We start from the raw sequence: 15,063 nt of genomic DNA, 5'->3' as shown, positions 1-15,063 counted from the left end.
TCTTTTTTTTTTTTAAATTGTATATAGTTTTATTTTCTTGTTAATACTTCACCCTCAACTCAAGACCCCACACAATCTGCAACATCAATGATATTCCTATTCTTAAAAAAGCAGCATACTATTGAAATATACTATAAGATTACTATTTGTAGTAATATTTTTGCCATGATATTTCCTCTGAAAATGTAATTGAAAGGGGGATGCACTAATAGGGTGTTTACAATGTGTGCTGCTCTAATGTTCTCCTTGCTTCTTGCACCACACAATGCACTATCATGATCTTGCTGTCCAAAGATGCTGACAAATATGCTTTTTATCTGTCTGTGAGGGTATCAGTGTTACAAATTATTGTTTCTGATCAGATGTTGAACCACCTCAACCTGCCCCTTTCAACACAAAGGAGCAGTGGCTCTACTTTTGAGCTCTGTCCAGATGTCTGAGCTCCTCAGTCTATCTCCAAAGCTGAACCGGGACACACTATGGAGGAAACTCATTTTTGTAGCTTGTATCTGTGATCTCATTCTTTTGGTCACTACCCAAAGCTCATAACAGTGGGTGAGGGTTAGGACATTAAGGGGCCAGTAAATCAAAAGCTCTGCCTTCCACCTCAGCTCCCTTTTTACCATGACAGTCTAGCCGAGTGACACCATCACTGATGATCCCACGCCAGACCACCAATCCATCTCAAGCTCTGTTTTACCCTCACTCATGAACAAGACCCTAAAATATTTAAAGTCCTTCGCTTGGGGCAGTAACTCTTTCCTAATCTTGAGGGGGCAATCCACTGTTTTCTGGCAGAGAACCATGGCCTCAAATTTGGAGTTGCTGACACTCATCCTGGTCGCTTTATTCCCAGCTGCAAACCACCCCACTGCATGCTGGAGGTCACGGTGTGATGAAGCCAACAGAATCATTTCGTCTGCAAAGAGCAACGATGCAACACTTTCCTCCCCATAGCTGCATCTTGAGGTCCTGTCCATGAATAATCACAGAATCTGTGACAAAGTACAACCCCGGGAGAGGCCAACACCCTTCCAGATGGTGTTGGCCTCTCTGTGTTTGTGTTTCTCTCATGTTTGTCTTTGTGCTGTGTATGCTGACACAACTCTCATTTAGGTTATACAAGGACTGTTGTAGGAAAGCCTTAGGTAGCCATATTTCCTACCCATTCTCATTTCAAAGTCATCAAATGCTGGTGCTTTGTCAGTGCTTTCAGCGTAAGATATCAATCCCAAAAGCCATCTTAACTATGATGTGCTACTGGACACTGTCAGGTTGAAACTCTTCTGGTAAAAAACTAATATGAGGCTGTCTAGAGCGTAATATTTAGACACAAAATTTGACTGACGAAACTGAGATACAAGACGACTTGGGATGAGAAGGCTCCCTCACACACACACAAGACTTCCTGGTTGGACAGAAAGTTTTCTGTTCACCAAAATTAAACTTCACCAGATTTTTGGCAGAGAATTGAAGATCCAGGAGCATTTGACCATCATACATCAGTAGAGACTTGACATTTTCAGAAACAAGCAACAGAAAAAGCACAAAGAGAAACAAGGTTGACAGCAGCAGACAGCAAACCACACACACTGGCACCATTATGCATTAAAATGAAGAATAACTAATAAAATAGCTTTCTAAATAAGTTTCTCCTGGGTCTCTCCAAGCCTCTCGTTCTCAGAATGCAACTTCTTGTCATATTGCTGTTTGTAAAGAAAAAATGGAGATATGCATTATTAGATTATGAGATTAACCCCCCCACCCCCTCCCTTAATGAATTGTTAATATCAGTTTCATACCCTTTTGTCATGATTTTAGTTGTGAAGAATGCTATGGCAGCATATGTAAACATTTTAATGGAAATGAGGTTAATTCACAGTTGAAGTCCTGCAGGAGTAGCTCTAGTTTACTTGTAACGCTCGGTGTCATTTTGTCTCCTTCAGGTCCAGTTGATCCATTATAACCAGGATCTGTATGCCAACTACACAGATGCAGCTAAAAGCCCCCATGGCATCGCTGTGGTCTCCATCTTCATAAAGGTCAGCATTCCCTCTGGGAGTACAGAGAAACACAATTAAGGAGCTATTAAGAAACATGGTGGGGCAGGTGTTAGCACTGTCACCTCACAGCAAGAGGGTCAAACTTCGTGGGTGGGTTCTGCTGAATAAAATATAAATACATTTGTAACAGAGTTTATTGGATGATTTGGTCATGATTTAAAACATAACCTCTCAAATGTGGATTATGGATGGCATTATAGATTGTAATTATAAAGATTCCAAAAGAGGAAACAAAAAAATGTCACTGTTTCAGTCCTTAAGCCACTTACATTTACTACTGTGTGTGTGCACGTGCATGTGTTTATGTGCACATGTTTGTGTGTGGTGTGTGTGTGTGTGTGTGTGTGTGTGTGCGCACGCATGTGTATGTGCACGTGGTATTTGTGTGTGACTAGGTGTGTGTGTGTGTGTGTGTGTGTGTGTGTGTGTTTGTTTATATGTCTGTGCTGTACCATTTCTTGTGATAAATATTTGATCCCCCTCTCTCTTTGTCATTTCTCAGCTCTCTGAAAATTCCAATGCCTTCCTCAACCGTATGCTCAATAGAGACACCATCACAAGAATCAACTATAAACGTAAGACACACAGACTTTCTCTCCATCTCACACACACGGTCTCCACCTGTATTTTGTCCCTTGACAAGCTAATTTTTTGACCATATACTGGGCTGTATCTATCTTGTATGTCTTGAGCAAAATGAGATATTTAAATCTGCTGTAAAAAAAACTTCTTCAACAGATATTATGAGATAATTGTCAGAAGTTTTGGGTTTTGTTCTGACCAGTGTACTGTCTTCTCTGTCCAGCAAAAAAACTTGTCAAACAGGCTCCACATGGGCTGCCCTCTAAAGTAGTAGAATCTAAATTTCTGTTAATGTGAAACTTTGATAGTTAGCTAAAACTAACATTAAGCTAACGAAAGTTAGCTTTCAGAAAATGTCCTTTTGCTGGTTGTGGGGACCACTGAATCCATGACTTTGTCCATTTGTGTGACCTAAACTGAACTAAACCGTTAAATGAACTCAGTTTCCCACAATCCTAAATCATTTACACCGACATGTAAAAACCCTGCCAATTGATCCAGTTGTCATTGGTCAAGGTTAGTGGATGACCCATGATGTCTCTCGTTATTTATGAAGCCGTGCAGCCACTGTATTATCTGTCACAATCCTGCTCCTCTCCCCCCTCAGTACTTTTCCACTCACTCTCCCTCTGCTCCCTCTACCTGCTGACCACGCCCACTCTGCCTGCTCACTCACTCACCTCCAGCTGCAGCCCATCAGTAATCAACCCAGGATATAAGCCACCCACACACACAGACTCATTGCCAGATTGTTCCTTCGCATCATGCAAGACTCTCCAGCATTCTCCTGCCAGATCTTTGAAAGCCGACCCTGCCTGTTCCTGACCTGCTCTCTTCGCCTGATCCCCGGTAAACCTACCTGCCTTCTGTCCCCGACCACGAGTTCTGTTTTGGCGTTCCTGATCTGCTCTGCTGGCAAAGACCTCTCCGCCTGGCCCCGACGATCCTCCTGGTCCATCCCCATTGGTACCGTTGCATTATCGGACTGTTCACTCGGTTTCGGAACCTCCGCCTGTCCCCGACCACGCTTCCACCTTCTCCTCGACGGTATCTCCACACGTGCTGTTGAGCTGCTGGGCTACGGGGTTTCCTCTGCATCTACGCCGAGTGACGTAAGCTTCGGTTCGTTGCTTCGATCTCCCTCCAGAGACTTTGTTGTGGGTTCCGACCCGAAGAACGAACTGTTTGCAGAATTACTTCATCTTGCTTTGTGTCTAATTTGTGCTGGGCTGAATAAACGTCATTACCAACTATCCCTGTTTACCGGTGTACTGCATCTGGGTCCGTATCACACCCGTTACAGTACAATCTGGCCAAACATGGACCCAGCAGACACCACCGCTCTCCAGTCCCGTCTTGCCCGCGTCGAGGGAATGCTGCAACAGCACGAAGCACAGCTCACCTCTAACGCAACCGAAGCTCGCCAATCGGCTTCGGCGTTGGAGCATGCGCTAACTCAGTTAGCCACCCAAGTGCAGCAGATGGCTTCCTCGCTGACTCAGCACGCTCCGCCAACACCAGCCCCAGCCTCGCCTGCTTTGCCACAGACACTATCTCTCAGCCCGGCATCTGAACCTCGGGTGGGGGCTCCTGAACGATACGCCGGGGATCCAGAGGGTTGTAACCCATTCCTGACGAACTGTTCGATCCTGTTTGCCCTGCAGCCACACACCTTCGCCATGGAGGGAGCCAGAGTCACCTTCACCATTAATCACCTCACCGGCAGAGCACGCTTGTGGGGAACGGCGGAATGGGAGAGAGGCACGCCAGCTTGTTCCTCCTTCCAGTCCTTCGCGAAGGAATTACGAAAGGTTTTCGGACCAGTATCAGCGGGACCTGACACCACTGGGGGTCTCCTGAGCCAGAGACAGGGGAATCTAACGGTCACGGATTTCGCCATCGACTTCAGAACCCGGGCCCGACTGAGCGAGTGGAACATGGCTGCTCAGTGCGACGCCTTCCTCAACGGGCTAGCTCCGTACATAAAAGACGAGCTGGTTTCGTTCGACCTCCCCAGCTCATTGGATGGCCTGATTGAACTGACCACGAGGCTAGACAGGCGGATCCAAGCCAGAAGAAGAGAGCAACGGTTGGAGGGAGCTGATCACCGCTTCTCTGTTCGTCAGCATGGGCCACCTGCTAACCCTGGTCTCTATTCCGACCCCACCCCAGGAGGGTGGGTCGCACCGGTCTGTCGCCAGAGGAATGGGAGAGACGACGTCGTGGGAACCTCTGTCTCTACTGTGGCCAGGCCGGCCATTTTGTTTCACGGTGTCCAGCAAAAGGGGAGGGCTCAGCGGTAGACGGGGGCATCCTGCTGAGCCGATCTTTGAACTCTGCCCCCAATCAACGGCCTCTGTTCCATGTTCAGCTTCTGTTGGCGGAGGGGTCCCACACCCTCGCCACCTTCATAGACTCTGGAGCTGACGTTAACCTCATTGATGAGGAGCTCGCCCGGCAGCTGGAGATTGAGCTGGATCCTCTGCCCCGTCCTATTCCGGCCAGCGCACTAGACGGCCACCTCCTGGGAAGGGTCACCCACCAGACCACGCCCATCTCCATGCTCCTGTCAGGCACGCACCTTGAGACCATCCGTTTCCATGTGCTAAGGTCTCCGAATCGCCCCCTGATCCTTGGATACCCCTGGCTGCATCGTCATAACCCCCACATCGACTGGTCTACGGGGTCCATTTTGGGGTGGAGTCCTTCGTGCCACCAGATCTGCCTTCAACAGACGGTCACGCCAGTGCCAGCTGCCAGTTCCAGTTCCTGCTCCACGCCAGATCTCTCCATGGTACCCCCTGAGTATCATGACTTCCGGGAGGTCTTCAACAAGACGAGGGCCACGTCACTGCCTCCACATCGTCCCTACGACTGCGCCATTGACCTCCTTCCTGGTTCTGTTCCCCCCAAGGGGCGCCTGTATTCCCTGTCGGCACCTGAAAGAGAGGCTATGGACACTTACATTAAGGAGGCCTTGGCGTCCGGCATCATCCGCCCCTCCTCCTCTCCCGCTGGCGCAGGGTTCTTCTTCGTTGGCAAGAAAGATGGCTCCCTGCGACCCTGAATCAAGAATCGTTACTCTCTGCCTCTCATCGCCTCGGCGTTTGAGCTCCTTCAAGGGTCCACCATCTACACCAAGTTGGAGCTGCGAAACGCCTACCACCTGGTATGGATTCGTGAGGGGGACGAGTGGAAGACGGCCTTCAACACACCTACCAGACATTATGAATACCTGGTGATGCCGTTCGGGTTAACCAATGCCCCGGCCGTTTTCCAGGCTCTAATCAATGACATGCTCAGAGACCTGCTCAACAAGTTCGTGTTCGTGTACCTGGACGACATCCTGATTTTCTCCCGCACGAAGCAAGAGCACGTTCACCACGTCCAGACTGTCCTGCAACGCCTGCTGAGCAACTCCCTCTTCGTGAAGGCCGAGAAGTGTGAGTTTCATGCCACATCAGTTTCCTTCCTGGGCTACATCATAAGCCACAACCATATGGAGATGGACCCTGCCAAGGTCTCTGCGGTCACCTCTTGGCCAGTTCCTGATTCCCGCAAGCAGCTGCAGCGTTTCCTGGGTTTTGCCAACTTCTACAGGCGGTTTATCCGGGGCTACAGTGCTGTGGCGGCCCCTCTCACAGCCCTCACCTCCTGCAACATCCCCTTCCGTTGGTCTCCGGCCGCGGAGGAAGCGTTCCAAACACTTAAGAAACGCTTCAGCTCAGCTCCCATCCTCCTGATCCCGGACCCCGACCGACAATTCGTGGTGGAGGTGGACGCTTCCGATGTGGGTGTGGGGGCCGTTCTCTCCCAACGGTCTGCCAAGGACCAGAAGCTTCATCCCTGTGCCTTCTTCTCTCGTCGTTTATCCCCTGCAGAGAAGAACTATGATATTGGTAACTGCGAGCTGGTAGCAGTAAAGTTGGCCTTGGAAGAGTGGAGACACTGGTTGGAGGGAACCAAGGTCCCCTTCCTCGTCTGGACTGATCACAAAAACCTCGAGTACGTCCGCTCTGCAAAAAGACTAAACTCCCGCCAAGCCCGGTGGGCTCTGTTCTTTGCCAGATTCACCTTCACCCTGTCATACCGACCCGGTTCCCGTAATGTTAAACCTGACGCCCTGTCCCATCAGTTTCTGGTTGGAGAGGGGGACTCCTCCAACTCGGACAGTATTATTCCTGCTTCCTGTCTCCTGGCCGCCCTCACCTGGGCCATCGAGGAGCGGGTCAAAGCTGCGGTGGAGGACCAGCCGGGGCCCAGTTCCTGTCCGCCAGACCGGCTCTTCGTCCCACAAGATCTGAGATCCGAGGTTCTGCAGTGGGCACATAGTTCCCGGCTCACCTGTCACCCAGGCATTGCCCGCACCAAGGAGGTGGTGCAACGCCGGTTCTGGTGGGCTACCATGGACGAAGACATCTCTGGTTTTGTCAACGCCTGTCCAGTCTGCAGCCAGAATAAGGCTCCCCGGAGGGCTCCTGCTGGCCACCTCCAGCCCCTACCTGTGCCTCATCGTCCCTGGTCCCACATCTCCGTGGTCTTTGTAACCGGTCTGCCACTGTCGGGAGGCAACACCACTATTCTGACAGTGGTAGACCGGTTCAGTAAATTGGCTCACTTCGTGCCCCTGCCAAAACTTCCATCTGCTAAAGAGACTGCTGAGCTGCTCCTGGAACACGTGTTTCGTCTCCATGGTCTTCCTACTGATGTGGTCTCGGACCGGGGTCCCCAGTTCACCTCCTCGTTCTGGAGGGAATTCTGTCGCCTCCTGGGTGCGTCTGCCAGCCTGTCCTCCGGTTACCACCCACAATCCAACGGCCAGACGGAACGAAAGAATCAACAGATGGAGACCGCACTCCGCTGTATGGCATCCAGGCATCCTGCTTCCTGGTCCTCGCATCTGATGTGGGTAGAATACGCTCACAACACCCTCACCAGCTCTGCCACAGGCATGTCTCCGTTCCAGTGTGCGTATGGGTTTCAACCCCCCTTGTTCCCGGACCACGAGAAGGAGACCGCCTTCCCTTCAGTTGAGGCCTTCATCCGTCGCTGCCGCCAGATTTGGACCCAGGCTCGATCTGCACTGTTGGGGTCCGCGGCCGCCAATCGTCGCCGTTCCCGGGCTCCAGCCTATCAAGTAGGGCAGAAGGTTTGGCTGTCGACACGGGATCTCCCCTTGAGGGAGGACTCTAAGAAGTTGGCTCCCAAGTTCATCGGTCCATTCCCCATCGACAGAGTGATCAACCCGGTGGCGGTCTGATTGAGGTTACCCCGGTCCATGAGGGTCCATCCCACCTTTCATGTCTCCCGACTCAAGCCATTCCGAGAGAGCCCTCTGCAACCTCCGTCCCGACCTCCTCCTCCTCCCCGCATCATAGATGGGACCCCTGCCTATACGGTGCACCGCCTGCTGCGCTCTCGCCGCCGTGGAAGGGGCCTTCAGTACCTCGTCGATTGGGAGGGGTACGGTCCGGAGGAGCGGTCATGGGTTCCAGCGCGCCAGATCCTGGATGACGACCTCGTGGAGGAGTTCCATCGGCAGCATCCCGACCAGCCCTCCGGACCCGCCCCGGCACGTGGGGGTTCCGGTTCTGCTTCCCGTCCTGCTCCTGTGTCCACGCCGCCCGGGGATGACGACGTGGGTTCTGCCTCGGAGTCCGGTGGTGCCCTCTCGGACGACGGGGGGAGTGTGTCTGGGGTCTCCGAGGAGTTCTGACCCTCCTCCGGGCCCTCGCCGTCCGCCCTGCTTCGGTGGTTCGTTGTGGGACGTCATGGGCCGTCCCTTGGGGGGGGGGGGTTCTGTCACAATCCTGCTCCTCTCCCCCCTCAGTACTTTTCCACTCACTCTCCCTCTGCTCCCTCTACCTGCTGACCACGCCCACTCTGCCTGCTTACTCACTCACCTCCAGCTGCAGCCCATCAGTAATCAACCCAGGATATAAGCCACCCACACACACAGACTCATTGCCAGATTGTTCCTTCGCATCATGCAAGACTCTCCAGCATTCTCCTGCCAGATCTTTGAAAGCCGACCCTGCCTGTTCCTGACCTGCTCTCTTCGCCTGATCCCCGGTAAACCTACCTGCCTTCTGTCCCCGACCACGAGTTCTGTTTTGGCGTTCCTGATCTGCTCTGCTGGCAAAGACCTCTCCGCCTGGCCCCGACGATCCTCCTGGTCCATCCCCATCGGTACCGTTGCATCATCGGACTGTTCACTCGGTTTCGGAACCTCCGCCTGTCCCCGACCACGCTTCCGCCTTCTCCTCGACGGTATCTCCACACGTGCTGTCGAGCTGCTGGGCTACGGGGTTTCCTCTGCATCTACGCCGAGTGACGTAAGCTTCGGTTCGTTGCTTCGATCTCCCTCCAGAGACTTTGTTGTGGGTTCCGACCCGAAGAACGAACTGTTTGCAGAATTACTTCATCTTGCTTTGTGTCTGATTTGTGCTGGGCTGAATAAACGTCATTACCAACTATCCCTGTTTACCGGTGTACTGCATCTGGGTCCGTATCACACCCGTTACATTATCAACAACACAGTCCTGCAAATATTTCACAATAAAAGGTCTTATGTTACCAACGGAAGGAATTCTGTCTACAGAAAGTTTGTCAGAGGGCTTTTATATTAAAACGGAAATGGGAAAAGTTGAGTAAAACAGATACATCTGTATTTCCTCATGTCTGTGACAAAAAAAGACATTGAAACTGTAGTGAAAGGTGGTATCGAGTCAACATACCTATCAAAATATGATTTTCATTGGCTGTTTTTGCCCCAAACCACACCTATCATGTGGGAAGAAATGTCAAGACTCAAGCAGCGCTGCTTACGCATGCAGTGTGGCTGCTCTAATCTGTTAACATTGGCGGCAAAACAAAAAACAAGAGAATCTGTGACATCACTTTCTGCACACGCATACAGTGTGGCTCATGCTCTGTCCACTTCCTCATTGAATGGCCCTCTGACCTCCACCATGTAGTCTGCTCGGGGCAGACACACTGTACTCTCTAACAGTAGCTACACAGAGCCTGCTTATTCCGGGTTAGTCGAGTACACACCGGTAACCAAGAATCAACAAGTTAGCTTTAGCAGCTACAATACAAAGTCCGCCAGTTTCGTAAGCAACAAGGATCAACAACACCAAGTTAGCGCAGACATGCTAATTCTGCAAAGAAAATAAAAACTGCTTTCACAATGCCTGTTCAAGGTGCAGATATCACCCCATATTGCCTGCCTTGCCGTTCTGTATATAACGTCCTGTTACAGAAAGGAGAAAAGAGTTGTCTCGCCTCTGATCCAGGACCAGAGGTAGTAACAGCACTGTAACGAGGACTGTGTAAAATATTAAGCTGGAAAGACATGACCATGGGTCAGGAGGTGTGATGTTTTGATTACGTATAATGTTGGTGACCACACTGCAGGAGATTTAAAGCAGCTGTTAGCAATTAGCAGCTAATTCAAAGAAGAACAGCCGCAAACTGAAATTCAGGAGCTCTTAACCCTCCGAACAGAGGACGATATCATCTGCCATGGTAAATGATTGTTAATGAAATGTTATGCCACAGTTATAGTTTAGAAAGTGTTGCCGATGCATTTATTATATCTCACACTAAAGGCTGACACTGTTGTGTTACATGTCACGCCTGTCATGTCCCTTTTGATTGCGGGATGCTGCGATGCAGTGTATTATCACACACTGAAGCAGCGTGATGCTGGGGTACATCTCCTTGTAAAAGCAGCCGAAGAGTGACCAGTTTCCTCTGAACTGCACAATCTGAACACAGCACAGCAAAGACTGAATTGGAAGCATAGCTTTTCCCAGTCTGCATCAGAGGTGGATCGCTCTCTATCAGACTCTCTACTTAGTGAGTGAACAACAATCACAGCATTCAGCATCATGAAAGTGCGTTCTGGCAGCATTACACCCGTGATCCCACACATGCTTATTTCTTTTCATTCCTTTAATCAGCTGCTGCTGCAGATAAACCAAAGTCACTTGGTTGATTTATGGTGTCTGGTGCACGGCACACCATCAAGCAGACTCGACAAAACCAAAATCTGTATTATGTTTTTTTTAAAAAGAAGGAAAATAAATGTGGAAAATAATATCAGATCGGGCTGTTTTTTTTTCTAGTTTTTCTTTCTTTCTTTTTTGACATGCTTGTTATTTGTGCCGTTAATCAGTATTGTACTGTTAAAGAAACTATATAAAAAAATCAACCTCTGTGTGTGAGGATGCTGCACCTTCTGATCTGTAGATATTTCCACATGTCACTCCAAACCACAAATGTCAACCTCATGGTGGCACCAGGGGTAAAGTCAGGGCATCACTAAAGTCATTAGCTTTCATCACTGACTGAATAAAATTTTGTAGCAACCCATATTAAATAGTTGGTAAGATATTTCAGTCTAGACCAAAGTGGTGGAGGTTCAATAATGAACATGGGAAAAAGGCAATAGCCAACTTGGCAAGAAACGCAAACAGAAGAAATAAATAAAAGGTGACAAGGAATTGACCAAGCAACTCAAGAAGACATGGCCCAAAAAGTATCCAGATATCAGAAAAAAAGTTACAAAATTACCTAAAATTAAATTAATTTTAAATATATAATTCTAATTATTTTGAATATAGTTTCTGGTCATTTTTCACTAATTTTTAATAATTTTCTTGTAATCCTTCCTTCTTTTTCAAAATAACTTCCAGGTCATTTTCTTTGTCACCTTGTATTCATTTCTTGCTATTTGTGGGACATTCTCGTGAAGCTGGTCATTACCCTTTTTCCACATTTTTGACAGAAATCAAACTGATTTGCTCAGGTTTCAAAGGGTTAAACAGCTTGTGAGAGGCATCTGAACGCAGCACAAGAAAACTGATTTGAACTAGGTTTTTAAAGGGTTAAAAGAGTGCATTCTTAATTTCATACAAATAAGTGCAACATTGCCAAAATCTGTTTTCATACCTCTGCTGTGAAGATGTAAGACCCTCTGGAGGGTTCTTGCTGCTAATGGGGCTAAACATAGCAACACAAACACACAAACACACATGCGCCGAAACTTGTCTGTGCCACATACGAGGACAGTGACTTCTGTGGATTCTCTGGAGACTTACACGTAGCTGAGCCAAGGAGCAGGTCGTTGAACACCATAGCCCGTTTTCTACAGGCTACAGTTTGTCCTTAAATAGGAGATGAGTGCCCCTAATGGAGCTGTGTAGACAGAGTGTCTCTAATTAATACAGCACACACACATATATATTGCTTCAAGATATTCAGCAAATGATTTCTTATAATTAGTGGAAACATTATAGAGTCAAACCCTGACGCAATGCTCTTCAACACACACACACACACACACACACACACAGTATCTCAACCTTTTTCTTTTTTCCTAGGATGCTGTGTTCCCGCTAATGGGTCTGAACATAACAGACCTTCACACAACACACTGCATCACCTTCTCTCTCTCTCTCTCTCTCTCTCTCTCTCTCTCTCTCTCAGTTCAATTTGCTTTATTGGCATGACTGTTTCTAAAACAATATTGCCAAAGCCACAGATACAATTAAATGATGATATAAATAAATACAAGAGAAAAAAATCAAATAATGATATTCAAATCAACAGCCATCCATTGGATAAAAAAATAGATGCATAAATAAAAAGAGCAAGAATCTTTTGTTTCTGTGTGTGTGTGTGTGTGTGTGTGTGTGTGTGGTGTGTCTATAGACTGTATACTGTATATAGACATAACTAAACAAAACCAAAAAATAAAACAAAAGGTGAGACGTGCAGGAGAAATGAAGTCTAAACATCATGTCAGGTTGTTGTTCAGGTTGTCCTGTAGACTGTGACATGCACCAACATACCTCGCTGCTTCTATGCAGCCATTGTTGGGCGTGTTCCTGTGAACTGTGATGATGCTTTTACAGAACTCAGTGAGTAGGGTTTCAAGTGGGTGTTTGTACCATTTTTCAAAGTCTTGATTTACAAGAGGACCCTACACTTCACTACCATACAGTATTATTGGTTGGATTATGGATTGGAATATTTTGAGCCAGATTCTGATGGGTATATTGATGTTTGAAGACTTTTTTATAGCACAGAAGGCCCTTCTCCCTTTGTCTCTGAGAACATTCAGGACCAGATTGAAATGTCCTGTAGAGGTAATGTTTAGTCCCAAATATGTGTAGTTGTGTGTGTATTCAATGTTGGTTAAACCCTGCAAAAACCTATCTGGGTTTCCCACTGGGTCGTTTCTGGAAGACCATAACCCTGGTCTTCTCCAGATGAACTGTCAGGGCCCAGGACTGACAGAAGTTTTGTAGATGATCCAGTTGCTGTTGTAAGGCCTCTTTAAATGGAGCCAGCAATACGAGACCATCTGCAAAGAGTAGTGATTTAATCTCTGAGTCAGAAAGGGTGAGGCCGGGGATGTCTGATTGTTCTAGTGATTTTGCCAGATCATCAATATAAATAATAAACAGGGGGGTGCTGAGACTGCAGCCCTGTTCCACCCCTCTACTTTGGGAAAGAAATCTGTCTCCATATCACTGATTTCACAGCACATTTAATTTCAGGAATAGACCATTAAGCCAAATTGAGTCAAATTCTTTTTTGAAATTGGCAAAACAAGAGAAGATTTTCATCTTGTTTTGGTGGATATGTTTATTAACTCATTGAGTGCCATTGACGTATATATATGTCATTCAAATGTCAAATACTCAGAACAAGGTTGAATAGTTTTAAAATGACAGTTTTGAGCTTATGGTGGCTAAATTTCAGCATTTCATTTTAGGATACCATCAGGACCACTGGCCTTCTTTGGCTATAGTGCATGGATTTTAGACAGTAGCTCCTCTTCAGTAATTTGGTAGTCTACAGGATTGTCTTTAAGGACTGTTTCTCCATCCATCCATCCATTTTCTTCTGCTTATCCGCTTACTCTGCACTGTGGTTTCGACCATAGGCACAAACAACAGTCAGGATCCGTCCCCCCTACCCAAAGGCGGAGGGAGGCTACCCTCTCATTTACCAGGGTAAATTCCAACATACAGGCACTGAGTCGGGGGGCAATAAGTATTGCCACCCCTGCCCAGCGCCTCTCACCAGTGGAAGAGTCCAACCCCTCTCGAGAAGACTGCTTCCGGAGCCTACGCTATGTGTCGAGGTGAGGCTATCTATATCTAGTCGGACCTTCTCAACCTCGTGCACCAGCTCAGGCTCCTTCTCCACCAGAGAGGTGATATTCCACATCCCTAGAGTTAGCTTCTGCAACCGAGGATCGGACCGCCAAGATCCCTGCCTTCGGCTGCTGCCCAGCTAACACAGCACCCGACCCCTTTGGCCCCTCCTATGGGTGGTGAGCCCACGGGAAGGAGGTCCCACGTCGCCTCTTTGGGCTGTGCCAGGCCACCAGGCGCTCGCCCTCGAGCCCCAACCCCAGGGCTGGCTCCGGGGGGGGGGGGGGCTCGGTGACCCACTTTTGGGCAAGGGAAACTTCGAACCATTTGTCGCATTCATCAAAAGGGGTCCGGTGAGCTTCACTTTGTCTGGTCCCTCCCCTAGAACCTGTTTGCCATGGGTGACCCTACCAAAGGCATAAAGCCCCCAACAACTCAACTCCTGGGATCACTGGGACATGCAAACCCCTCCACTACGATAAGGCGGTAGCTCAGGGAGGGGACGACTGTGTCTAAAATTTGTAATTTGTTGAGATTATTTTGGACTGAATGCAGTGTTATAGTACTATACAGGTTTATACAAGTGCATACAAGTGTTTTTTCCACATTTCACCATTTTGAAAAGCAATGATAATTCTTATTTGTGCAGTTTGTTGAAAGAGTGCCATTTTTGCAGAAATTATTTGAGTCAATGGACTCTTCAATTGCAGCAAGTTGATCAGGATGGTCCAGCTGTCTGTGTTTTTGATTTGATTCATTTCCGAGTGTTTTTCTCAGATGTCTGCAGTCTGTGTCAAACCACTTTTCAATAGCTGACTTTTTGGATTTGTGATGCTGAGACTTTTTCAGATGGGATAAATTTGCAGCATTGTCAAATATGTTGTTAATATTCCTTACAGCCTGAGTCAGGCCATTATTACTGTGGGGATATCATGTGGAAAGGAAAGAAAATTGTCTAATGGTCTCTGTCTCTCTCTCACTCTCACTCTCACTCCCTCTCCCTCTCTCTCTCTCTCCCTCCTTCTCTCTCTCTCTCTCTCTAGATGATGCATTCTTATTAATGGGTCTGAACATAGCTGACCTTTACCCTGACACCACGCGTTACATCACCTATGAGGGCTCCATCACCATCCCTCCCTGCTACGAGACGTCCACGTGGATACTTATCAACAAGCCTGTCTACGTAACGCAGATGCAGGTAGTAGTCTCCAAGGTCTATATATAAATGATCTCCCTCTCCAACT

General features: G+C 48.1%; 1 protein-coding gene across 1 annotated transcript in view; it reads left to right on the top strand.

Moving 5' to 3' along the window:
• Nucleotides 1–15,063, top strand: part of LOC121956787 (carbonic anhydrase-related protein 10-like) — a 240,440-nt gene that overhangs the window by 188,687 nt on the left and 36,690 nt on the right. The window contains exons 5-7 of the mRNA XM_042505171.2: nt 1,947–2,042; nt 2,566–2,638; nt 14,863–15,017. Of these exons, the coding sequence (XP_042361105.1) occupies nt 1,947–2,042; nt 2,566–2,638; nt 14,863–15,017 (324 nt within the window). The remainder of the gene's footprint in view (nt 1–1,946; nt 2,043–2,565; nt 2,639–14,862; nt 15,018–15,063) is intronic.

The sequence above is a fragment of the Plectropomus leopardus genome, chromosome 18 (genome assembly GCF_026936395.1).
Source record: "Plectropomus leopardus strain MGB_pleo_1.0 chromosome 18, ASM2693639v1, whole genome shotgun sequence".
Taxonomy (NCBI): Eukaryota; Metazoa; Chordata; class Actinopteri; order Perciformes; family Serranidae; genus Plectropomus; species Plectropomus leopardus.
This window is presented reverse-complemented; position numbering and strand designations above follow the sequence as displayed.